This window comes from Theropithecus gelada, chromosome 13 (genome assembly GCF_003255815.1).
Source record: "Theropithecus gelada isolate Dixy chromosome 13, Tgel_1.0, whole genome shotgun sequence".
NCBI classification, from domain to species: domain Eukaryota; kingdom Metazoa; phylum Chordata; class Mammalia; order Primates; family Cercopithecidae; genus Theropithecus; species Theropithecus gelada.
The window spans coordinates 29,169,743-29,195,758 of record NC_037681.1 but is presented as its reverse complement, the minus strand read 5'-3'; the positions used below and the strand labels follow the sequence as shown (position 1 = coordinate 29,195,758).

The 26,016-nt window shown below is 40.9% G+C and overlaps 1 protein-coding gene across 2 annotated transcripts in view; it reads left to right on the top strand.

Moving 5' to 3' along the window:
• Positions 1 to 10,426, top strand: part of KIDINS220 (kinase D interacting substrate 220) — a 109,780-nt gene extending 99,354 nt beyond the window's left edge. For both annotated transcript variants that reach the window (XM_025353580.1, XM_025353581.1), the window contains 4 exons: positions 2,343 to 2,474; positions 4,562 to 4,660; positions 5,615 to 5,851; positions 7,325 to 10,426. In XM_025353580.1, the coding sequence (XP_025209365.1) occupies positions 2,343 to 2,474; positions 4,562 to 4,660; positions 5,615 to 5,851; positions 7,325 to 8,587 (1,731 nt within the window). In that variant the 3' untranslated portion in view covers positions 8,588 to 10,426. The remainder of the gene's footprint in view (positions 1 to 2,342; positions 2,475 to 4,561; positions 4,661 to 5,614; positions 5,852 to 7,324) is intronic.
• Positions 10,427 to 26,016: the final 15,590 nt, after the last annotated feature.

Genomic DNA, 26,016 nt, shown 5'->3' with positions numbered 1-26,016 from the left:
TCTTGTATAAAGCCCAACTTATTATAAGAGTCAGACGATAGTTTTGATGGAATTACGAATATCTTAATGTCCATGTGTCTTTCTTTTCTTACAAAGCTTTTAAAAGTAATTCAGAGGTAACATATATATTCTACATAATCCCCAATGAAGGATAAAATATGCTTTAAAGTAACTGATAAATTGTAAAAGTTGTAAAAAGATTGTGAAAGTAACATCGGGTAGAGCTTTTTGCTTTAAAGGAAGAGGGCAGTATCTTTATTGATGTGTGTCTGTTGCTGAATTCTCAGCTTCTCCATGGACATAAAATTCTCTTCAGTATTTTACAATTTTCCCTCCAAAGCTGACAGTTAGTTTGATCCATGTCTATTATACTTGTCGTTTTTAGCACAATCAGAAGTAGAGAGATTTGGGGATTTTTGAAATAAAGTTTTTACTGTAAAATAATTTTAACCCTAAAGAAAAGATGCAAACAAATACTATTCTGTCAATGTAAACATCTTTCATAACTGCAGTATAATAATCAAAAGCAAAAATTAAAATTGGTTTAATACTATTAACTAAACTACAGACTTTATTTGAATTTCACTAGCTTTTCCACAAATGTCATTTTTCTGGTCCAGGATTCAATTAAGTTGCATTTTATTTCTCCGTAGTCTGTTTTAATCTGTGACAGTTTCTTGATCTTTCCTTATCTTTCATGACCTTAATTAACACTTTTAAGGAATACTGGCTAGTTATTTTGTGGAACGTCTCTCAATTTGGGTTTGTGTGATGTTTCCTCGTGATTAGAAGGGGACTGTATATTGCTAGAAAACTGCAGGAGTGATGCTATGCCCTTCCCAGTGCGTCAGAGTCGAAGGTTCATAATGTCCATAACCCTTCCCACCACTGATGCTAACCTTGGTCACTTGGTCAAGGTGGCATCTGCCAGGTTTCAGCACTGTAAAGTTTTATTGTTCCTTCTATAACTAGTAAATACCTTGGAGGAGATACTTTGAAACTCTGCAGATATCCTGTTTCTGCTTATACTTTTGCCCATTAATTTTCGCTTCCATCTGTGGATCATGTGTACACGCACTGTTACTGTGTTTGCCTAATGGTCATTTCTGTTTTTCTCTTCTACATTTATTAATTGGAATTCTGCAAAGAAAAGCTGTCTCTGCTTCCTAATTAATTCACTTTTTTCAATTATTTAGTCATATTAGTATGGACTCATGGATATTTATTTTATCTGTGAGGCATAATCCAGTAAGATCATTAGTTATTTTGTCGATTAGACTATTTCTTGTGATTTTTTTGAAAACAAAAAATGTAAACAAGTGTAACTGTATCCAGAGCAAGGAGACTGGTTGAGGAATAAAAGCATTTGAAAGATAGGAAAGATAAATATGACTCAGCAATAAGAAGAAATGAAGGACTGGCATGTTATGACATGGTGGACCTTGAAAACATTGTTAAGTGAAAGAAGTTGGAAAAAGGAAAATAGGAAGTTATAAGACCTGATAATTTAGAGTTCTGGTTCAAGTTTACCACTAACTATTTGTTCTGTGACTTTGAAGTCCTAACTTTGACCAGGCTGATGCACCTTCTAAACCACAGTGGGCACAAGATGCATTTATCATTGACCATGGGCACATAGTTTGTTAGCATCCACATTCTGAAAATGTTTTACTTCTAAATAAATACTAGACTTATTTATTATTTTGACTTTCTTTTTAAATGAGAACAAATTTTAATAGATGGTATTTACTTTCACGTGTGTTAAGAATTAATACTGCATGATAATTTAACAGATGCTAAAGGAAGTTTTAGATCCCTTGGATACAATATGATCAAGATCTGAAAATTTCAGCTCTTGTAACTATTGAGGTAGTCTGTAGAAACACTCAAAGTTGCTTAATTGTCTAGTATAGGTACTTTTAAATTATTTTGTAGGTTTATTTTTTGTATTCATATAATATTGGCATCAGTAGTTTTCTGTCTTTTTGGATGTGTTTTTTTTTTAACTTCTCTTCTTCCTCTTATTAAGCACAGCACCCTTCTCTCTTAAGGTTAGGCAGTAAACATTTGAGAAGTTGGCCTAGGCTTTGCTCATGAAATGTTCTGTTTTCTTAGGAAAACTGGTTTTGACCAGGCTGTATCAGCTGTAATGAAAGCTACTCATTAGGTTATAACAGTAACTAAATCTATTCCCTAATGGTATTTCCTTACCATGCTAAACACATTTGTTGTTTTTACCTTACTTCATGGTATAACTTAATGAGTTTTTCTCTGTCACATGACCTCATTATAGATGGCATTAAATGCTTATTCATACCTGTATTTGTCCTTGACTTCTCTAGGGGTCAGGCGCAGCCCCAGGCCCAGTGGTATTACTGAATTCACTGAATGTGGATGCAGTATGTGAGAAGCTGAAACAAATAGAAGGGCTGGACCAGAGTATGCTGCCTCAGTATTGTGCCACGATCAAAAAGGTGAGGCAGCCATTTACACACGGACCAGAGACAGCGCTGGGAGTGGAAGACAGGACTCTGTGGGTCATGTACAGTTTACGTACAGCTTCCCACACATGCATTCCCTGTTAAAATGAGAAAGCTCTAAATGGAAAACATAGTTCTTACTAGTTTGTATTCTAAAATTGCCCTGTTTTCTCTTATTTTATAAATGGATATAATAAAGTAGCTGTCTCACCATGTTCTTTTTTAAATAACCTAATTCAAGTAAAGAATGCCTTGATGAGAAATACAAAGCTCCGAGGGATTCCCATTGGGATAAGCAGAGCTCATCTTTCCAGTGGGGAACAGAAAACCTTTTGTGCTACATTTTTTTCTAATTGTAATGTTTGTTAGTGTGATTTAGTAATTATCAAAGTAAGCCACACTTGCCTCATTTTCTCCAAATTCTCATTTTCATGTCATGTAGGACTTAGGATCATGTCACATTTGATGAAACCTCATAGGTTTGGATTTGCAAGATTAATGCATTTGCATAATTTTTTTTTCTTCTAAGATCCTATTGCAATTCTAGCAGCTATCAGGAAGTTGGATAGAGATGCCTGAGATTTGGGGAAGGTTTTAACGAAGTCATTATAGTAGATATTTCACTAAGGTGTACTTTTTATATCAGAGTACCATGTAATAAAGTAGAACATTAATAACCAGCCTCTAATATTTATATACTTGAAAGAATGACATCTGAGAGAAGTTTTTAAAAGAATTATGAGCATATGTAGACACCATTTTACTCAGCCACTTTTAGAAAGGTTTCAGATAATGTCAGTTTCCTTACAGAGCTGGCTCGTGCTGGTCCCTGTTTGCATGAGTCAAACACCAGCTTTTCCATGGACAAGCCCCACTTTCTCCTCCAGGCAGCTGGTTGGTGTCAGGAAAGAGCAGGGTCTCCCACATGAGTCCTTTGTGATGATTTTGTTCCTGTCGAGGTAGTGGTTTTCTCCCCACTCAGCTCTTTGTTCCCAGGCCCTGGCTTTCTGAAGCCCCTCAGAGCCGCTGGTCTCTGTGCTGAGGGCTTCGTGGCAGTGGTGCAGCAGGACCTCTGTCACAGACTTGCTGTGTATACTGTTTCCTTCAGGATTAACTTGGAAACTGAACATTCTACTGATTATAAACATAGCTATTTCATAAGTTTGCCCCAGTTAATAAAGTCAGGTTTTACATTTTATAAAAGCAGTAAGCTACCTATTATTAATAAAGAAAATGCTGTTGTTTCATTTAGGGGAAACTAGAATTACAGGGAACCAAAAGTGATAACTTCCTTTTTTATGATTTTTTTTTTCTTTGGGATAGAGTCCTGCCATGTCACCCAGACTGGAGTGCAGTGGTGTGGTCATGGCTCACTGCAACCTCCACCTCCCGGGTTCAAACGATCCTCCTCCCTCAGCCTCCCAAGTAGCTGGGACTACAGGCATGTGCCACCACTCCCAGCTAATTTTTGTAGTTTTAATAGAGATGGAATTTCACCATGTTGGCCAGCCTGGTCTCAAACTCCTGACTTTAGGTGTTCCACCCACCTCAGCCTCCCAAAGTTCTGGGATTATATGCGTGAGCCACCACGCTGGGCCTTGTGAATTTAATAGACTGGGAAATTAGTGGGTGGGCATTCTTCATATCTGTATCTAATATAACGGATAAACAAGTTCACCAGGCCTACTTCGTTTAGAACTTTATTAGTGACCAACACGCTTATGAGGACAGATGTCTCTGTCCCCTCCCAGCAGCTTGTGTTCATGTTCATATTTTCTAAGATTAGAAAACAAAAACTAACAGTTTTGTTGTTGCTCATGACAGCATAGGTAGTTTTGGAAATAGGAGGGTTAGCTCTTCGATTGGTTCCAGCAAATGCCTAAGACATTTGGGAAAATATGGAGTGGCTTATGTTGTTCAAATTTAGCTTGTTTATTGTATTATTATATGGGATGGTCAGCCTTTCTGGTCTCTAAAGACTGTCTTAAAACTAAATATAAGCATACTTTGCAATCACTAGTAATTCAGAATATTTCATATTCTGTCTTTATATACCCATAATTGTTTTAATTTTTACTCAGGCAAACATAAATGGCCGTGTGTTAGCTCAGTGTAACATTGATGAACTGAAGAAAGAGATGAATATGAATTTTGGAGACTGGCACCTTTTCAGAAGCACAGTAAGATATTTATAACATTGTGATATTTACATTATTTTATTATAACATTCAAAATTATAACATTGTAGAAAACCAGTATCAATAAGTACTGGCCTAAACTGGTATTTTTTTCATATTTTTTTTAAATTTAAAAACTGTATCTTACACTTATATGCAGTTGTGTGTTGTGGAAAATACACACAGCAGCACTTGGCAGCCTTTGCCTTTTTGGGCATTTCACTCAGTGATTTGGGGAAGAGTCCGCCTGCCAGTTCTTCATGGTTTCACCTGCCCTAACTCTCATCAGGCTCCTCAAAGCCTTTGAGGCCTTGACCTTCAGCATTCGTCCTTATAAAGGGCTTGCATTGCCCAGGTTTAGCAAGAATCCTGTTAAGTCAGTTTACATGTGTGATCACCCTCGGTACTTGATCAAATGCCTCACCACCTCCCCGCCGCAGGTGATGTCTGCTCACCCTGGCCATTGGCGTACCCCAGAGTCCCCCACTCTTGCTGCCTCCCCTTAGTAATGTTCCATCCACGGTGCCCACCCTGCCCCGTGGTGGTACATCCCCACTCATTCGCGCTTATTCTGAATTGAACTCCCTTCTGTAGTGAGACTGCTTTTCCCTGTTGCCATAGTTCTGAATAAAATCTGGATCTACTGCTCTACTCCTGGCCCCCTGTGGTTTTGACACATGCCAGCTGCATTTTGCTTTGTCTTAAGTTTTAAACAGGAGTAATAATTTAATGGACAAATTGCAGTGTGGTATATGTATGGTGGTTTCTACCATTGCTTCCTTTATTATTAATTAACATGAAAGATAAGCTGATGTGTAAAACATATTCACTAGAAATTCACTTACCAGAAGTATACTTTCTCATTGCTGTTGCAGTAGCTTTATTTTTCTAAACTATTTCTAAAGCTTCCAAAATATGATTTGTTAGTGTAAATATTTACATTTTTCTTCTGTTAAGGTACTAGAAATGAGAAACGCAGAAAGCCAGGTGGTCCCTGAAGACCCACGTTTCCTCAGTGAGAGCAGCAGTGGCCCAGCCCCACACGGTGAACCTGCTCGCCGCACTTCCCACAATGAGCTGCCTCACACCGAGCTCTCCAGCCAGACGCCCTACACACTCAACTTCAGCTTCGAAGAGCTGAACACGCTTGGCCTGGACGAAGGTGCCCCTCGTCACAGTAATCTAAGTTGGCAGGTATTTATTGAATGGCATTTTTCGTATTATTGAAGAATAAGGGCACCGTTCAGTTCACTGAGATGATGTGGGCATTGAAACAGTCATTCAGAAAATGCTTACTAAATACCTAAGTGGACAAGAGACAAGATGGAGGGCTTCCTGTACTCAAGGAGCTGCATCCATCTGGAGAGGGGCAGTCAGTGAAAACAAAGAAAAAAGTAGCTCATGTAGACATTGACGAGAGCTGAGATTTCCATCAGGGTCACAGCATGCAGAGTGAGTAGGGACCGGGTTACTTGAGCTAGGGTGGTCAGCAAATTCAGCCTTTCCCAGGCGATTTTCCTGTTGCATTCAGTAACTGTTGGTTAAAGTACATCTTCATTGGAACACTGGCCACGTAGTGTCCCTTTGAGCACCATCCTTTGGTTTTCCAGGCCGCCTGCACACCCTTCCTGGATATTGGTTTCTTCTCATCTGGCATTAGATGTAGGCGCATTCTTCCTTTGGAGATTCTTAGAAGAGGGAGGCCAGGTGAGGGGTGGGGCAGGGACAGAGCAGAGTGAGAGATGCAGGAGGAGTAGGGGGAGTGAGGAGAGCGCGGCAGGAAAAGCAGAGCAGAGCACAGAGAACAACGGGAGGAGGCACAGTGGGAGGCAGCGAGGAACACCGAGTGGGCAGGGCAAGGCAGAGCAGCACTGAGGAGGAGCAGTGCCCTGGGGAAGGAAGAAAATGTCCTATTTCCTTGAGAAGGTCCCCAGCAAATTCACTTTGCTGCTGCTTTTTTGTTTTAGCTTTTGCTCTTGACCCTTCTTAAACTTTCTTGATTCTTCTCCTTCCGTTTCCCTCTTCTTTTTCCTCATCTGTACGTTTTGCTCCTTGTTTCTTAGCTATTCTGGGATCTGAAGCAATTTCTAATTCTAAAACTTCATATTGGAAATAAACTTGTAAAACTATTTTATTTTTCTGTTTACTAAAGCCCAACTATTGGCCTCATTGCATTTTGTATTTTATCAATGAAGTTGACTTTGGCCTTAAATGAAAGCTAAATGTTTGAGTTATAAAAACAAGTGCTGTGGCCAAGCATGTGGCACATGCCCATAGTCGCAGCTGCTCAGGAGGCTGAGGCGGGAGGATCGCTTGAGTCCAGTAGTTTGAATGTAGCCTGGGCAACACAGCAAGATCCTGTCTCCTAAAAATAAAATAAAAACCAGAAACAAGTGCTAAGATTATTGGTTAATACAATGTTTAATTATACTTTTAAATATTAACAAGAAACTGATTTTATTAAAATTTATAGAGAGCTTTCTAATAACAGCATTATTTATAAGGTCACAGCTTTTGCTAAACTGTGTTATGTAGAATTCTTTTAAAAGAATTTGATATTTTGATGACTTTTTAAATGGTTAGTGTACATATATATTTCCTAAGCTGATGTTTATGCCTTTTTTTTCTTATTTGAATTTTTAAATTATTTTTTTTCTGTCTTCACAGTCACAAACTCGCAGAACCCCAAGTCTTTCGAGTCTCAATTCCCAGGATTCCAGTATTGAAATTTCAAAGCTTACTGATAAGGTGCAGGCCGAGTATAGAGATGCCTATAGAGAATACATTGCTCAGATGTCCCAGTTAGAAGGGGGCCCAGGGTCTACAACCATTAGTGGCAGATCATCTCCACATAGCACATATTACATGGGTCAGAGTTCATCAGGGGGCTCTATTCATTCAAACCTAGAACAAGAAAAGGGGAAGGATAGTGAACCAAAGCCCGATGATGGGAGGAAGTCCTTTTTAATGAAGAGGGGAGATGTTATCGATTATTCATCATCAGGGGTTTCCACCAATGATGCCTCCCCCCTGGATCCTATCACTGAAGAAGATGAAAAATCAGATCAGTCAGGCAGTAAGCTTCTCCCAGGCAAGAAATCTTCTGAAAGGTCAAGCCTCTTCCAGACAGATTTGAAGCTTAAGGGAGGTGGGCTGCGCTATCAGAAACTCCCAAGTGACGAGGATGAATCTGGCACAGAAGAATCAGATAACACACCACTGCTCAAAGATGACAAAGACAGAAAAGCCGAAGGGAAAGTAGAGAGAGTGCCAAAGTCTCCGGAACACAGTGCTGAGCCGATTAGAACCTTCATTAAAGCCAAAGAGTATTTATCGGATGCCCTCCTTGACAAAAAGGATTCATCGGATTCAGGAGTGAGGTCCAATGAGAGTTCTCCCAATCACTCTTTGCACAATGAAGTGGCGGATGACTCCCAGCTTGAAAAGGCAAATCTCATAGAGCTGGAAGATGACAGTCACAGCGGAAAGCGGGGAATCCCACATAGCTTGAGTGGCCTGCAAGATCCAATTATAGCTCGGATGTCCATTTGTTCAGAAGACAAGAAAAGCCCTTCCGAATGCAGCCTGATAGCCAGCAGCCCTGAAGAAAACTGGCCTGCGTGCCAGAAAACCTACAACCTGAACCGAACGCCCAGCACTGTGACTCTGAACAACAACAGTGCTCCAGCCAATAGAGCCAATCAAAATTTTGATGAGATGGAGGGAATTAGGGAGACTTCTCAAGTCATTTTGAGGCCTAGTTCCAGTCCCAACCCAACCACTATTCAGAATGAGAATCTAAAAAGCATGACACATAAGCGAAGCCAACGTTCAAGTTACACAAGGCTCTCCAAAGATCCTTCGGAGCTCCATGCAGCAGCCTCTTCTGAGAGCACAGGCTTTGGAGAAGAAAGAGAAAGCATTCTTTGAGAAAAATAAGCAAAGGAGAAGAGTATTACTGTACCCTTATGACAGAATTGTCCTGGATTTTGACTCCATCCATGCCCATCACCTTTCTACATTTCACTGATAGATAAGTAACAGATGATGAGGCCGAGGTAGAAGAGACATCCGCAGTGTGACAGAAGGGAGCATGAGAAGCATGACTCATCAGCCAGCCTCAATTGTCTTTGTAATTAGAAGCTTCAGAACTCACTAATACCACTGTACCTTTCATTGGCGCATTACCCCATAAAACTTTTTGAGATGAGGTGAGATCTGGGTATAAAGATAGGTCAGAAGTATTTTAAAGGGCTTAATTTGCCAAAAAGAAAAGTAAAAAGCTAGAGACCCTTTTTGCAGAACATTTGGTGCCCACACATTTGAGGGAAGATGTGGCTTTAGATGAAGCAGAAGCAAACTCTGCTCTTAGGGTCTCGTCTAGATGAGTGCACAGCCTATGACACTACAGGGAGAGGTCAGTAAACTGAGATCCAGCCTTCTGGGTGACACGGGCATTGTTTATCACAGAGGTTCTGAAGTTTAAGTAGCAAGTACATAATGAAGAGGGCTTTAAAAATTGCTGAGAAAGCGAGTCACCAGGGCTGGCCGTAGTGTAACGGGGCTGTCCTGAGCTGTTAGGAGAGTAGATGCTGGGAGGGCTGGTGACCTCCGTGGGTTTATCTGTTGGAGACTGTTCTCTCCAAATCCCAGGCCTGGCTTCCAGCACCATCCAGCTGTGCCCAAGAAGCCACCCTGGTCTGTTCTCCAGCTCTTTTCAATGGTGCCCAACTTTTCTAAGTGAGCTTAGCAATGAGAAGAAAAAAAAACATGAATTCTTTTTCTGGAAAATCAGGGAAACATGGGTAATAATAGGCACTAATAAATATTTGTAGATGAGTGAATGAGGAAATAATTACATCAAAAAGGTCAGTGACAATTGATAAATGACAAGGAAATATTTAATTAGGTAAAACTAAATCATTGCTCTCTATTCTAGGATAGACTTTATCTACTTTGTCTGTTCCTAAGTCAGCATGTTAATTCTGGGGGAGGATCATAAGAAAGGAAATACTTTTTAAAAAAGAGTCTAAAAACATGTAACAAAGCAAGGATAAAATTATATATATATATATATATATACACATACACACACACATATATATATATATGTGGTGTGACTGTAAAACTGTACTTTCCATTAATTATTAGCGGAGTTAAGAGAATGATCACATTGAAGTACTGTGTGGACTAGAAATGTGCCCTGTCATCATGCAATGAAATGTTGTTATCGTTTTAACATAGCTCATTTATGTAGAATGAATTCTGGCGGTTTACCCCACGTCACAGTTAGGACGGTAGATGGTGAGATCGCAGATGCGCGATTATCTAGATTCCGTGTTACATTTTCAATGTTTATCACTCAGTGGATTTTTATTAATATGCTGATTAAGTTATTTACTTGGCCAGTCATTGTGCTAAATAGTTGCTCTTTTGTGTTTCATTGCCGTGATGTTTGAGTGTAATCTAGCATTTTAATACAGTGTTTATTTTGCATGATCTTTAACAAACGTGTTAAGCAATTTTAAAAAGGCAGGATGTTGTTGACATTATACACTGAAGTCTTAACATTTTAATATTTATAGTGCTTATTAGTTTGCAAAGTTGTATACTTAGGAATTATTTCAGAGACAATGTTTTCTTTTTCAGGTGAGTAGTTGCCGCGTAATATCATTGGATACATTCTTTATACTGTTTGTGAAATTAATACTAGCATATTAAGTGTATAAATAGATTTAGAAAACAATAAAAAATTGCATGCTATTCTGACTCATGAATTTTTATTCACTATGATGATTCACATTTTGATTAAAAATAAACGTAGTTTGTGTGTTTGTTTTGTCACATGTCTGAAGTTTGTTAAAGACTTTCAGGTTCATGTACAGTCGTGCAGTTGGCAGAAGTGTTCTGAATTGCTCCCAACTAGTCTTTGTAAGAGAATGTGACTTGTAAGTCCCAGTGCCTCAGTGGTGCTTTATGAAGCATTCATGCCCACAGCATGCTAGTGCCCAGCAGCGCTGTGCAGTGCGTTCCTGTAGGTAGAAGAGGTAGGTTATCCAGATCCTGGAGGATATCAGTTTATTCCATGACCTTCCTGGAAAAGTTTGCTTTTTCATACTGATCCCGAAATTGACAAACCAGATGAGTTACTGAGTCATACACCGTCTCCCTTGAACCTGTGTGTCTATGTGTGTGTATCTGTCTGATTCTCATTTATGCAAAACTCTACTTTAAACTGGGTGAAAAATGATAGAAAAAGAAATTGGTGCTCTAATCTTTCCCTTAGATTCTATGTCATTTAGAGTCCTGTGGGGGTTTTTTTGTGTGGTTTTGTTTGTTTGTTTGAGGCAGGCTCTCTGTCATCTAGGCTGAGTGTAGTGGTGCCATCATGGCTCACTGCAGCCTCGACCTCCTGGGCCCAAGCTGTCTCCCAGCTCAGCCTCCTGCGTAGCTGGGACTATAGGCACGCGCCACCACACCTGGCTGATCTTCCATTTTTGGAGGAGATGCAGCCTTGCTATGTTGCCCAGGTTGGTCTCGAGCTCCTGGATACAAGCAATCCTCCCTCCTCGGCCTCCCAAAGGCCTGGGATTATAGGCATGAGGCACCATGCCCAGCCGAGTCTTGTGTTTTATATACCATTTTGCCTTCAGTGTAAGCCACAGACAGTTCTGATAATGTAGCAAATAATAAGCCAGATACATTCACTGTGGCCTTATGGAGTGCTGCCTGTGAGTACAGGCTTTCTGCAGAAGACTGGAGATAAAAAGAAGCTGTTGATCTCTTTCAGTTGAAATAACTTCCACAGTGCTGGGTATTTAGCGATCAGCTCTCCAACACTGGGAAATTTAAGCATTCATAATAATGAACATTTTCAATATGAAAAGGAAATTTTTTTTCCCTTTTATGTGTTTCCTTTAATATGCGTGTTTTATTTTACTTACATAGGTTTATATAGTGGTCAGAATAATTTTGATTGCCTAGCCAACTAATTTTAAATGAAACTTACTTGCGAAAATGTTAATCTCGAGACCTCTTTAGACCATTTGCATGTTGAGTGCTGCAGTAAAATATATTTGTAATTACCATTTTTTTTGCTTACAAATACTAACCATTAGAAGATATTTTTTGAATGAAAGTAGGTCTTATGGGTAAAATACTAAATTTAAAAGGTGATTTTTAGTTATACCCGGAATTCTCAGCCTATTTAGAAGTATCCCATAGTTTAAAAATCCAGGAATCTCTGAATTCCTGGCTAACTCCTGAGTAAAATCAACCTATCTGCCAGGAAAAACACTAGAAGGCACTGTGCCCCTTCATGGGCGAGTGACTTGAGGGAATCCATGGGTAAAAGGGAAGGTGCCTTAAGTTAGCTTCTTTGGCCAGCACTCCAGACTGAGCATCGAGGCTCCTTTATTCCCACCTTCTCTTCCAGACGCACGCCGACACTGGGCAGAAGGGAAGAAACCAGTGGGGATACTGTTCTCTTGCGGGGGCAGCATGAGCAGACCCAGGTGGGCTCTCTGAGACTATTGCGTTTTGAATTTCCAGACTGTGGTACTCCCTATCCTTCCCTACCTCAGAATTCTAAGCATAGGCCATAATTATGCAACTGAATTGAAAAATAGAAACACAGGCAACAGCCAGCACTGGATAGTTTTTTAATGGCTTATCACAAAGGTTGAGAATCCCTGGTTGAGACTGATTAAATAGAGAATTTACAATCTTACATAATTTTAAACCCTTTCATGCCTAGGAAGAAAATGCTGGCCTTGAGATAGATAGCTCTTCAGAGGATCCAGATTAAACTAAGGTAGGTAAAAAAAATTAGTTTTCAAAGTCAGCTACAGTCATATGCCACGTTAGGATGTTTTGGCCAACAAGGGACCACATGTATAGTGGGCCCATAAGATTCTAATACTGTATTTTTACTGTCCCTTTTCTATGTTTAGACATGCAGATAGCATGGTGACAGTTGCCTGCAGTATTGGGTACCATGCTGTACAGGCGTGTAGCTAAGAGCTGGCCTTGGCACACAGCCTAGGTGTGTCGTAGGTGCCACCATCTAGGTCTGTTTAAGTGTGCTCTGTGATGTTCCCACGACAAAATGGTGCACCAGCACGTTTCTCAGAATGTATCCCTGTCGTCAGGTGATGCATGGCTGTAATTTTAAGCCAGCTGTTAAAGAAGTTCTTGCCAATTAGAGAATTTATATTCTCACCACTTTAACAAATAGCGTTAAGTAAGAAACCTCTAAAGTGGTTGCTAGAAATTAAATATTGTCACCTACTTGGTCAAAACCTTTTAAGTAAAATGATTAGCCAGTCACAGCCTTGGCTTACACTGGCCTCAGAGTCTGGTGTGTGCCACGCTCGCGCCCTGTGGGTGGAACGTTTCATGACAACGACTTTGTGGAATTCAGAAGCCCTTTTTGAGTGGGGCCTGAGTAGCTGTAGGATGGGCAGATCTGAATTCCCAGTACAGTGTGGCATTTTGAAAAATAAAGAATGTGTAAGAATAAAAGAGTCAGTCAAGAAGAAGGAGCAATTATTGTCAAACTACTCGAAGGATGACCCTTTAAAAGTCAGTAAAAACCTATCTGGAGTGAAAGACCAACTTAAATGAGCAATAGCATGAATTACATAATATAAAATAAAGACAAGCGTTCCTGCTTCAGAGCACACGAAATATTCTGAGTCTGCCTGCGGAGCGTCAGCTGCAGTCATCTTCTTACCAAGAGTGCACGTAAGTCCATTTTCTTAGGTTAAATGCGCTTTTTGTAGTGTTGCTTACACTGGTGGTATGTGCTAGGAACCCTTTCTTAGTTTTTCTGAGATTTAACAGAATGTGGAATAACATGTTCATGGATCAAACTGAATTCTTAGAACTTGAGTACATGCAACTTCCTTTTAGAAGCAATGTAGAATTACATGCTCCATATTATTCAAATTAAGAAGCTTTTGAAATAATAAGACCACCTTGATTATCCATGATCATTGTCTAATTTTGACATTTTGTACATATTTACCTCGTTTTCTTTCAAGGCAACAGGGGCTCTAGATCTTAGTACCCTGCCCATAGACCCAAGCACTTTCCTCATTTCTTCTGACAGTTCGAGTCACTTCTCACAGTTGACTTCCTCACCAAATAATAAAGGGGTGAAGAAGACTCGGCCTACCTACCACTCAGTAATCCTGCTGTCCAGTCGACTGGAGAAGAGAGATTTGTTCACCTCTACTAGTTTTATTTGTTCTTAGTAGTTGTAGAATTTAAGTTGGTTTTAATGAAATGTTCCTTCTATGAAATTTTAAATAAAAGCCATTTAGTATTTAGTATATATTTAGTATAGCAAGAAGCATGTGAATAAGCTCTATATAACCTGACATTGCGTATCTTATAGTATCATCCTCTTGGTCAGATGTCTAATAAAAAGTTAGATTGTTATTTTCAAATTTATCATAGTTCCTGATACTTGCACTTTTTAAAACTGTGTTTATGAGAATTTATAGACTGCTTATTGTTATACTTGATGGAAATTAAACTATTTATTTTGAAAGAAGTTAATTTATATTTTGAATTCTTTATGTTTTTCTCCTTTTTCCTGAGTTCTTTTCAGTCATTTTGTGTTGTAAGTTTTTTTTTAGGTTATCATATATTTTTCTTTTTTAGGTTGCCATCCTATTTTACTGTAAAACATTTCTTAGAGCAGTAGATTGGGAAAGAGCCTCAAGACATCTTTTAGACCAAATCCTAGATTTCAGTGGACATTCGATAAATACTTGTTGGCCAGGTGTCGTGGCTCACGCCTATAATCCAGCATTTCAGGAGGCCAAGGTGGGAGGATGGCTTGAGCCCAGGAGTTCAAGACCAACGTGGGCAACATAGTGGGATTCCATCTCTACAAAAATAAAAATAAAGTAGCTAGGAATGGTGGTGTGCACCTGTAGTCCCAGCTACTCGGGAGGCTGAGGTAAGAGGATTCCCTGAGCCTGGGAGGTTGAGGATGCAGTGAGTGGTGATCACACCATTGCACTCCAGCTTACAGTATGAGGCCCTGTCTCAAATAAATAAATAAATAAATAAATAAATAAATAAAACTTAAGTGAATGAATAAACTAGGGGAGCAACTCTGAGAGTGTCCACCCACAAATCTTACACAGTGCCTTCAAAATACTAGGCGTGGTGGCTCACACCTGTAATCCCAGCACTTTGGGAATCTGAGGTGGGCGGATCATCTGAGGTCACGAGTTCGAGACCAACCTTGCCAACATGGCGAAACCCCGTCTCTACTAAAATACAAAAATTAGGCAGACGTGGTGGCAGGCGCCTATGGCCCCATCTACTCAGGAGGCTGAGGCAGGAGAAGCACTTGAACCTGGGAGATGGAGGTTGTGGTGAACTGCGATCGCACCACTGCACTCCAACCTGGGTGGTTGTGCCACAGCTCCTTACAGGTCCCACCTTCCCTCTCACTTTCTGCCCACCCTGTTACCTGCCTGGCCCCTGTAAGCTTTTCTGCTTGTGATTTTGGAAATCTTTCAACCGTAATAGCATGCTTTGTTGCAAACTCTCAGGGACTGAAGCCAGGCATGATGGCGTGCACTTGTAATCCCAGTTACTTGGGGAGGCTGAGGCGGGAGGATCACTTGAGCCCAGGAGTTCAAGACCAGCCTGGGCAACATAGCGAGAACCTGTCTCATAAAAAGGAAAAAAATGGGGGGAAAAACCCTCCCAGGGATAGATATTCACAGCCAGTCTTGAGAAGCGCCATCATTTTAAAGTGCAAGGCTTTGCCTCCCACATGAATGATTATTTAATCCTCTTATACACCATCACAGAATGTCTGAGATGTGGGTTTATCCTATCTGTAGCTCAGTTCTTCAACCATTCTTTTAGCAAGGCTAGTTATCTTCAATGACCACCCCTTGCTGCCCTCTACTATCTCCTCCCTCAGATGGATTACTCTGATTAAGCTTGAGCTAGAATAAGCATGTTATCCTGGGATTCCATATTGAATATTTTATACATGAGTGAGCCATTATGAGTTGTTTGAAAATTTATTATATTGAGGGAGGGTAACCGCTGTAGCAACCATCACCAAATCTAATTGACTGAATACATTTGATGTTTATTTCTTGTTCATATGACAGTTCACTGTTACCTAAATTTACATGAAGACCCAGAGGCCCAAGCCCCTTCATTCTGGGCTCCACCGACCTCCAAGGTTTCAGGGCCCTCTGCCCCGCCTTCTGCACCCACAGGGGAAAAGAGTGGAGGATGCACGCACCCAGGCCCGGAAGCAACGCATGTAGCTTTCCCATCCACAGACTTCACCCACAGTCCATTGGCCTTCTTAAGTCATGGACTCCTACTGAGCTGCCAGGGTGCCTGGGAAATCCATGTGGCTGTGCCCTGGAGGAAGGGGAGCCTTTCGGTGAGCACACAGGAGTCTTTGCCACTAGATGCTGATGAGGATTCCCCACAGTCAATGAAGCATGGAGACTCATCTTGTAACAAACAGATGAGTTGTTGACATCTCTTAAGTTTGCTTTGTGTGCAGTTTTTATTCAGATAGAAAAGGCTGTTAAAATCTTAACACCTAACTGGAAGAAGGGTTTGAGAGAAGGGTGGGTTTCAGTAAGCCAGTTCCTTCCACAATCCAAGAAACGAAATGAATTCCCAGTGTGGAGCAGTGTGCAGGTCAGGTTTTTGTTGTGGTCTCGCCCAGGCTGGAGTGTAAGTGGTGTGGTCATAGCTCACTACATTCTCAAACTCCTGGCCTTAAGTCATCCTCCTGCCTCAGCCTCCCAAAGGCAAGTAAGGTTAAGAATAGGGGAAATGTGAAGTTTCACAGCTTTTCTAGAATTATTTTTATTAAAGGGACTCTCAGACCGTAAAACTCTCCCAGAATCTGCTCGGTTTTCAAAATTTGCTTATAAATATTTATAATATAAACATTCAATTGCTATCTGTTTTTTAGATTCTCCTCTCCCTGCCAGAACAGTGGTAACAGGAACTCTTGGGGGCTTCTCCCTGTTCTTGCAGGTGTGGCTGGATGTGGTCCTGGGGGGCTCCCATGCCAGTCCACACCCTCTGTGGAGTAAGCAGGGATTGGTAGTTAATGAGACGCTAAACTCTCCCGAAGCGAGAGCTCATGTCCCAGAAACACATCTTCCACCTCAGAAGCCAGTGGGAAAGCTGCACTTTGTGTCTGCATGTTTGTTCTTACACACAGTCTTCTGCAGCCTAACTCTGCTGACCACTTTCCAGTTTGCTCATATCAGAATTTCTTTGGTTCTAAGATACATATTTTCTTCTTACATTCTAACTTGTCGGAAATTAGAATATGTCTTGTAGTCAATAAAATCTATGGCAACATTTTTTTTTTTCTTAATGGTTCCTAAAACTCCTGTAGTTGATGGTGTCTTGCTTAGGTTTAATGAAAGATATTTTAATATATGGCATGGTTATGTTGAGTTGTATCTCTATCAGTATTAATGGGCTGGGGATGATTTATATTCAAGTGAACCCCCAAATTCAACCTTTTGTGTTGAATATTTTATCAGTTATTCTTTATCCTGTACTCATTTTGGATACTTACAGTATTGTATGTATTTGTTATAATAAAATGGCTTACCGTGTTTGAACACGCTGTGTATCTGACAATGTTCTAAGACCTAATTTGATCTTCATGACAACTTCATAAAATAGTTACTATTATTCTCAATTCACAAATGAGAAAGTGAGACACAGAGATGGTGGCAGAGCCAGGGTCCGGGCCCAGGCAGTGTGGCTCCAGATGCCACCCACTCTTGACGTGATACTTACCGTGAGTGCTCCTTACCAGTTAGGGATGAGCTGATTCTCATATTTTTCCAAGATACATTTTAATTTAAGCTTTATTTGCTGCATCATCCTCATCAGTATCATCATCATCATTGTCAGTTTTCTTGTTTTAAAATAGGGTTTGGAGTCTCTTCAAGGCTTTCTGTTTTAGAAAAGTAAAACTTAAAAATCTATAGCCATGTGAATTATACTTATAGAGAAAAAGAGTCTTGTTAACATCAGACATCTTTTTCCTACTAATTATTTTGGAACAATGTTCAGTATCAGGCTAGCAATCGATGAATATCACTCATCCAATTATTATGCATGGATTAAGCCACGACCTTAAAGTGTGTACATAGTGTTGAATATATTCATCTTATTTGCAGTCTTATTGTCATCTAGCTTAAATACACTTGCCCTTTCATATGTCTCTTGTCACTATTCTGTGTAAGATTATAATCCTAAATACCACTATGTGTATTTTTCTTCATATTCTATTATTGAACAGTATTAATGCTTAATAAATGTTAATATATAAGTAATATATGTATATTTTAAAAATTATTACTGCTGTAGAGTTTTTTTTTAAATGATTGTGGTCTCATAAGGAAAAAAGAAAACAGGCAAAACAGGAGCCCTTTTCCCTTTCATAATGACAAGTCAGTCACCAAAGCCAAAAGCCAATAAATGCAGCAGTCACAGTGGACAGTGGGTTGAAATGGCCTGGTGACATTTCTGTGTTATGTAACCAGTTGCCTACCAATTGGAGTGCTTGCTGCAAGCCAGACACTCCTATCAGCATTTCACACGGATTAACTCATTAAATTCTGATAATCCCACACAGTGAATACTGTTACTTTCCCTAGTTTACAAATAAGGAGGCTAAGATACAGAAAACGTGTAACTTTTACACAATAGCACATTTGATTTTTATAACTGTCCTCTAAAACATTGACATTATCTATTTTTGAGAAAACTTAACATTCAGGAGTTGGAGACCACTCCTTCCCCCAAAGCCACCCAGCTAGTGACAGAACAAAAACACCAACTCCAGTTGTCTAAGTCCAGATCTGATGCATTTTCCATGCACACCGCGGTACCAGCTTCCCCCAGTGTCCACCACTCTTGGCTGCGCAGGCCTGGGCAGCATCTGTCTCCATCTTCCCTTGTAGAAAAGGTTGGCAAAGAGCATGAAACACGTGCTCAGCCGAGGCAGCCCCAGGTTTCCCCAGCTCCTTCCTCTTGGCTCTTCCTTTGAATCACAGCAGCCTCACTGCTAGACAGGAACGAAGTCCAGATCTGCAGGTGATCCTGGACCAGGAACTCATTGGATCTTTGAATCCTCATCTCTCTCAAAATTCCTCTGTCCAGCTACACCATCCTCACTGATGGGATCTCCTAAACTGAACTCTGCCTTTTGGTATAAACATAACTAATTTGAAATAGATTTAAACTGGTGGTGTGTGTGTGTGTGTGTGTGCATTTAAATTTTACATTGTCAGGTAGCTGATTTGATCAAACCCATCACTAAATTGGTGAGTTCTTTGGTTAATAAATTGTAAATTGAAAGAACAGCTGAGTCACAAGGCTTGAGTTATGGGCCTGGCTCTGTTATTTATTTATGTAATGGCCATTGATTTTTCAGCCTAAGTTTGTCTTTTAAAAGTACAAATGATGAAGGAACAAGAATTATCCCTTTGACAACTGGTACTACCTCCCCCATGCTTATTATGTGTTAGTCACTTTGCAAATATCAGCTCCCTAATCTGTAGGGAGCTAAGGCTTCAAAACCGTCCCCTATGCCTCGCAGCTGGTACATGTTAGAACAGGGATTTGAACTCACACCTGACACCAAAGCTAATTAATATACCTCCTGCTGTGCCTTCTGCCTCTCCAGCAGTGTAGGTGAACTCAGTTTCCAGGCTCCAGGGAGTATTAAAGAGACAGTCACAGGCATGTGGAGTAAGAAGAAAATGCTGTGGTCATTTCATCCAGCTCCCTCATGCTTGCCGATGAGGAAATCATGAAGTGGTTCTATCATTTCAAATGATACACAGGAGGGTTTGCTTTCATCCCACTTTTGGTTGCATTTGATCTCTTCTTTTGGGTCACCTTCTGGCTAGCAGAATACAGTTTCTTGTCATTAGAATTAGACTTCTTGGGTGCTAATATTCCTTGTTTTTTAGATACCTAAACTCATTTCTTTCTTTCTTTCTTTCTTTTTTTTTGGACGAGTCTCACCCTGTTGCACAGGCTGGAGTGCAGTGGTGCCATCTCGGCTCACTGCAACCTCCATCTCCCGGGTTCACGTGATTATCTTGCCTCAGCCTCCCAAGTAGCTGGGATTGCAGGCATAAGCCACCACGCCCAGCCCTCCTTTCTTATGAAATTAAAGGTGAGTTATCAAGTTTAACTGCATATCTGGAATGGTACTATACCCATTTTTCAGAAAATATCCTTTTCTCTAAAGAGTCCCAGGATGTTGAAAATGCTCAGTGCCTGGACCTATTTTCCAAAAAAAGTTTGCATTTCTCATAACTATTCTATTATTAAAAAAGAATTGATGATCTCTTAAAGTGTAAAGTTATTTAAAAGTTATTTTGAAGTGAGAGCACAGGTAATTCCTTCTTATAACAAAATATTAAAAATGCCATGGGTGTGTATTGTGAAGAGTTTTAAGTTGCTTTGGAAATACAGCATTTGCATCTTGTATTTTTGATAGTTTAACAAGACATCAAAGCTGCGTTGCAGATGTCTCAGCAAAAATATTTCCATTAATAAGCAGTTCCTAGGGTTAGCAAATTAACATGATCACAAATAGCATGTCAGAAATTTGTATCCCATGTTTATGGAAGTACTTCTTTAACATTTTCCAACTAGTTTATTTTTAACCTCTTTTTTTAGAAGATTAATTTTCTTTTAAAGATTTTATTGATTGGAAGTTACAAAGTTCTTGATATTTCAAAAATAATTCAAGCCCATTGGTTTTGTTTTGGTTAGATTTTTTGAATAGTATAAATTTAGTTACAAACTGCATTAGAACATTATGATTCCAGAAATTACGTGTGAAAGGCAACTCTTTTTTAGCCTTGGAGTTGGTCATTAGATAAACACCATTCTAGGTCGGGAGGGTGGCTCAGGCCTGTAACTCCAGAACTTCGGGAGGTCAAGGTGGGAGTACTGCTTGAGTGCAGGAGTTTGGGACCAGCCTGGGCAACATAGTGAGACCCTCTCTCTACAAAAAAGTAAAAATTAAAAAAAATTAGCCAGACATGGTGTCACACACCTGAAGTCACAGCTACTTGGGAGGCTGAGGTGGGAGGATGACTTGAGCCCAGGAGTTTGAAGTTGCAGTGAGCTATGATCACATCACTGCACTCCAGCCTGCGTGACAGAGTGAGACTCTGTCTTAAAGAAAACCCAAAACTGTTCTAAATATCATAATTAATTTAATATTTTCTATGATTGAAAAAATTGTTAGATTAAGATTTATCCTATTTTAGCTGTTCTGCCTTATGTTTTTTTTTACATAAAATCTACCATGTTAGTGGCTGTATTAAGGTTCTCCAGAGACACAGAAACAATAAAGTGTAGATAGACAGACAGACAGATGGATGCCTAAGAGGAGATTTATTGTGAGAATTGGCTTATGCAATTATGGAGGCTGAGAGGTTCCACAATCTACTGTCTGCAAGCTGAAGAGCCAGGAAAGCTGGTGATGTCACTTAGCCCAAGTCTGAAGCCCTGAGAAATGGAGGGTGAGGGAAATGGGTGGGGGAAGCTGGTGTGTGAGTCCTGGAGTCTGAAGCCTTGAGAACCAGGAGTTCTGAGGTTGAAGGGCAGGAGATGCTGACAGTCCCAGCTCAAGAAGAGAGAGGATTCACCCTTCCTCCGCCTTTTTTCCTATTTGGGCCTCGGCAGATCAGGTGATACCCACCCACGCTGGCAAACGTACATCTTCCTCACTCAGTCCACTCACGAAAACTCTGACCTCTTCTGGAAACACGCCCACATACAAGCCCAGAAATACTGTTTTACCAACTGTTTGGGCATACCTTGCCCAGACAAGTTGACACATAAAATTAACCCTCACAATATTCATTCACAGATGAGGAACGTGTACTAGTGTTTTCTGAAACAAAGGCAGACATAACGAAACAAAAGACCAAGTGGAGGGCTGGCATCGCCCAGGAACACAGATATGGAATCCATCGCAAGGGGAGGGAGGCAGAATACATGGGCACAGATGTCAGAGTCCACACCCAAAACTACTTTAAGTGTAATACAATTAAAACAAGTGAGTTTTGGGGTATGCACATCATATCTCAACACAACTATTTAAAAATATTTAAAACATTATTTTATTTAGTATTATTGAAAATTTTATGAACCTTATTTTACATGAAGGAGAGGAAGAAAAATGTTCCTCATAAACCCATAAACAGGGAGATAGGCAAATACAGGAGAGCAGCCGGGGTGAGAAGGCCATCATCCTGTCTGAGCTCAACTGAACGTAAAATGACAGTAACCCAGATGGTGTGGGACTGGTTTAAGAGTGGACACGAAGATCAATAGAACAGAACAGAGACCCAAAATGTCACCCCCCCCAAATATATTTGACAAAGGCACAAAGCAATTAAATGGATAAAGGATTATTTTCAGCTATCCTTTACACGGATAAATGGTGCTACAACAATTGGATGTTTATATGTTCTCCCTCTTCCCCAAAAGATCCTAGATATAGATCTTAAACCTTACACAAAAATTAACTCAAAAGGAATCATAGATCTACATGTAAAATGCAAAACTATAAAACACTTAGAAGAAAACATCAGAGAAAATCTACATGACCTTGGATTTCATGGGGAGTTTCACAGGCTGTACCAAAAGCATAATCCATAAAACAGGGTCGTGGGCAAACATCTCAGTGCTATAAATCTTGAGATACCCAGCAAACCTGAGAGAGAAGCACAAAGATGAATGGTTATAAACAGGAAAAGGGGATGAAGAAAGTTGATGAATGGGAAGGGGAGCAGCCTCTACAAGACCCCTTTCCCATCAAATTGAGAACTGCTTCCATCCAAGCAAGCCAAATCCTTGGCTTCCTGCAAGCCCAGCCTCGTGAGACCTTTTCAGTTTACTTTGATCCTATTTTCCTACTTATTTAAAAAAATTCAGCTGCAATTAAAGTCACTAATACCTAATCTCACACTTGACTATACTCTGCTCTCTTGTATTAGCTTCTAATTTTACATAAGTGTTGTTTGCCAGAAATTTTGAAATTCTTTCATTTAGGATTTATGTTTCCATTGTTTTTAATCTCCCAAAGTGCAAAGCTCAGTACTCGGGTACCTGAAAGGAAAATACACATGCTTTTAAAAAGGAAGGGTACAGTCTATTCTCACTCTGCTATAAGGACATAGCCGAGACTGGGTAATTTATAAAGGAAAAAGATTTAATTGACTCACAGGTCTTCAGGGCTGGGGAGGCCTCAGGAAACTTACAATCATGACAGAAGGGGAGGCAAACATGTCCTTCTTCACAAGGCGGCAGGAAAGAGAAGAATGAGTGCCCAGTGAAGGGGAAAGCCCCTTATAAAACTATCAGATCCCATGAGAACTCACTCACTATCATGAGAACAGCATGGGGGAACCACTCCCATGATTCAGTTGTCTCCCACTGGGTCCCTCCCACAACACGTGGGGATTATGGGAACTACAATTCAAGATGAGATTTGGGTGGGGACACAGCCAAACCATATCAGGAAGAAAGAAAACTGAATAGAAAGGGATCTAGAATAGGAGATGGGAAGGAGGGAAAAGATTTCTGGGCTTTCACGCCATTGGAGAGGTCCCGCCATGAGGCCATGGGCTTCCAATCTGCAGAGCTGCCTTTTGTGAGACGAAGCACCAGTACTGCATGGCCTATTTGTTAATTCCTAAATGGATCCCTTTTAGAAAGCAGGAGAGATGGTTGTAAGAGGACACCTAGCTTTCTTTAATACATTATTTAAATAAAAATAATTTTAACAAAGGTAGGTTATTTAAGTTCTTCTCTGTAGCCAGGGGTCAAGCTTAAAGCACAGGTGGAAAGAAGAAACTTACGATTTTTTGCTTTGAAATTATTTTATAACTCCTATTATATTCCAGAAATACAAAACAAATCAGTTAATAGGATTGAGGTAGGGAGAAAATTCACATAAGTCTGAACTAAGAGGAGAGGAGATCATAGCAAGGAGTAGCTGGTTAGAAAAACAAGAATAGCCTTACAGCTCCTCCCAAGAAGTCTTCATAGTGTCATCTTACCTTGGGTCTTTCTTGAATGTATTGTGAAATTCTAGAACAGCATACATAACTGTCACAAAAATTTAAAAAACAATCAAAAGTCTAATCTTTTTAAGTAACTTTTAGATTCCGTTTTTTTTGGGTGGGGGGGGCAGGATCTCGCTCTGTCTCTCAGGCTGGAGTGTGGTGGTGCAATCACAGCTCACTGTAGCCTCATACTCCCAGGGTCCTGCCTCAGCCCCTCCCAAGTAGCTGAGACCACAGGTGTGTGCCACCACACCCAGGTAATTTTTAAATTTTTCTAGAGACCAAGGTCTCACTTTGTTACTCAGGCTGGTCTCAAACTCCTGGGCTCAAGCAATCTTCCCACTTCGGCCTCCCAAAGTGCTGGGATTACAGGCATGAGCCACTGGGCCTGGCCAGCTTTTCAATGATTTCGGCCATTACTCCCCTTCCCCTCTTTCACCAGTAGTGAGCATGCACATAAAGCATGGCCTGCAATTCAGTGTGGTGGTTGATTTTGCATGTCAGCTTGACTGGGCCATGGGGTGCCCAGACATTGATTCAGACATTATCCTGGGTGTGTCTCTGAGGGGTTTCTGGATGAGGTTAACACTGGAATGAGGGACCAAGTAAAGCGGATTGCCTTCCCTTGAAGGGGTGGGCCTCATCCAATCAATGGAAGATCTGACTAGAACATACAGACTGAGTAAGAGGGAACTCCTGCCTGCCTGCTGAGCTGGGGCTTTGGTTTTTCTGGCCTTTGGACTTGGATTAAAATATTGGCTCTTCTGGGGTCTCGAGGCTGCCAGCTTTCAGACTGGAGGGGACACCACTGGCAGTCCTGGTTCTCAGACCTTCGAGTCCGGCTAGAACTCCACATCAGCTCCCCCGGGGCCCAGCTTGCTGGCTGCAGAGGCTGGGACTTCTCTGGAGAACTTTGACTAATACAGACTTCACTACTGAGAGTGGCTAAAGGACAGGACTTTAAGAATAAGTTTCCCAAATTGCTTCTGAGGTTTCTGGATTCCCACCCCTACCACCCGCTTTGCTTCTAGACCTAGAACTAGACCCCAGTGCCAGCAGGTCCCTAAAGGTTAGGCACAGTGGGAGCCAGGAGGAGGTGTGCCGCACTCCCAAAGAGTGCCCACGTTTTCTCATGTATATAGAAAGAAACCTGGGAAATGGGTGTGGAGGGACATCAAGAGTGTGAGACGATGCTGGGAGGAGCCTAAGGCCGGAGCAGGCTGAGTTCGTTTTGAGTCTGGCTCGCAGAGCTTCTGCGTTTGACGTTGCAGCTAAGCAAGTTGGAAAGGCTCTCGCAGTTTGGTTGGTTGATTGGCTGAAACATGGACCAAAAGATGACCCACAGCGAGCATATTGGAAATGCTGGACCAAATCTGTATTTTCTTACTATGTTACAATAATAAAGCCAGCATCCATGTAACCAGAGCAAGGTTAAGAAACCGAAATTGTCAGGAGTGGTGGCTCGTGCCTGTAATCCCTGCACTTGGGGAGGCTGAGGTGGGTGGATCACCTGAGGTCAGGAGTTCGAGGCCAGCCTAGCCAACATGGTGAAACCCTGTTCCTACTAAAAATACAAAAATTAGTCAGGCGTGGTGGCAGGTGCCTGTAGTCCCAGCTACTCAGGAGGCTGAGGAAGGAGAATCGCTTGAGCCTAGGAGGTGGAGGTTGCAGAGAGCCAAGATCACACCACTGCACTCCAGCCAGCCTGGTGAGTGAACAAGACTCTGTCTCAAAAAAAAAAAAAAAAAAAAAAGAAAGAAACCAAAGTTGTCAGTATCTTAGCAATCACTCATGTGCTTCTTTGGGAGTACCAAAGACAGAACCACTGCCTTGACTTCGTGACAATCTGTATTAGGCTGTTCTCATGCTGCTGAGAAAGACATAGCTGAGCCTGGGTAATTTATAAAGGAAAGAGGTTTAATGGACTCACGGCTTCACAAGGCTGAGGAGGTCTCACAATCTTGGTGGAAGGTGAATGTGAAGCAAAGTTACATCTTACAAGGTGGCAGGCAAGACAGCGTGTGCAGAGGAACTCTCCTTTATAAAACCTTCAGATCTCCTGAGACTTAGTCACTATCACAAGAACAACACGGGAAAGACCTGCCCCAGTGATTCAATTACTTCCCACTGGGTCCCTCCCACAAAGTGTGAGAATTATGGGAGGCAGCTACAATTTAAGATGAGATTTGGGTGGGGACACAGCCAAACCATATCACAACC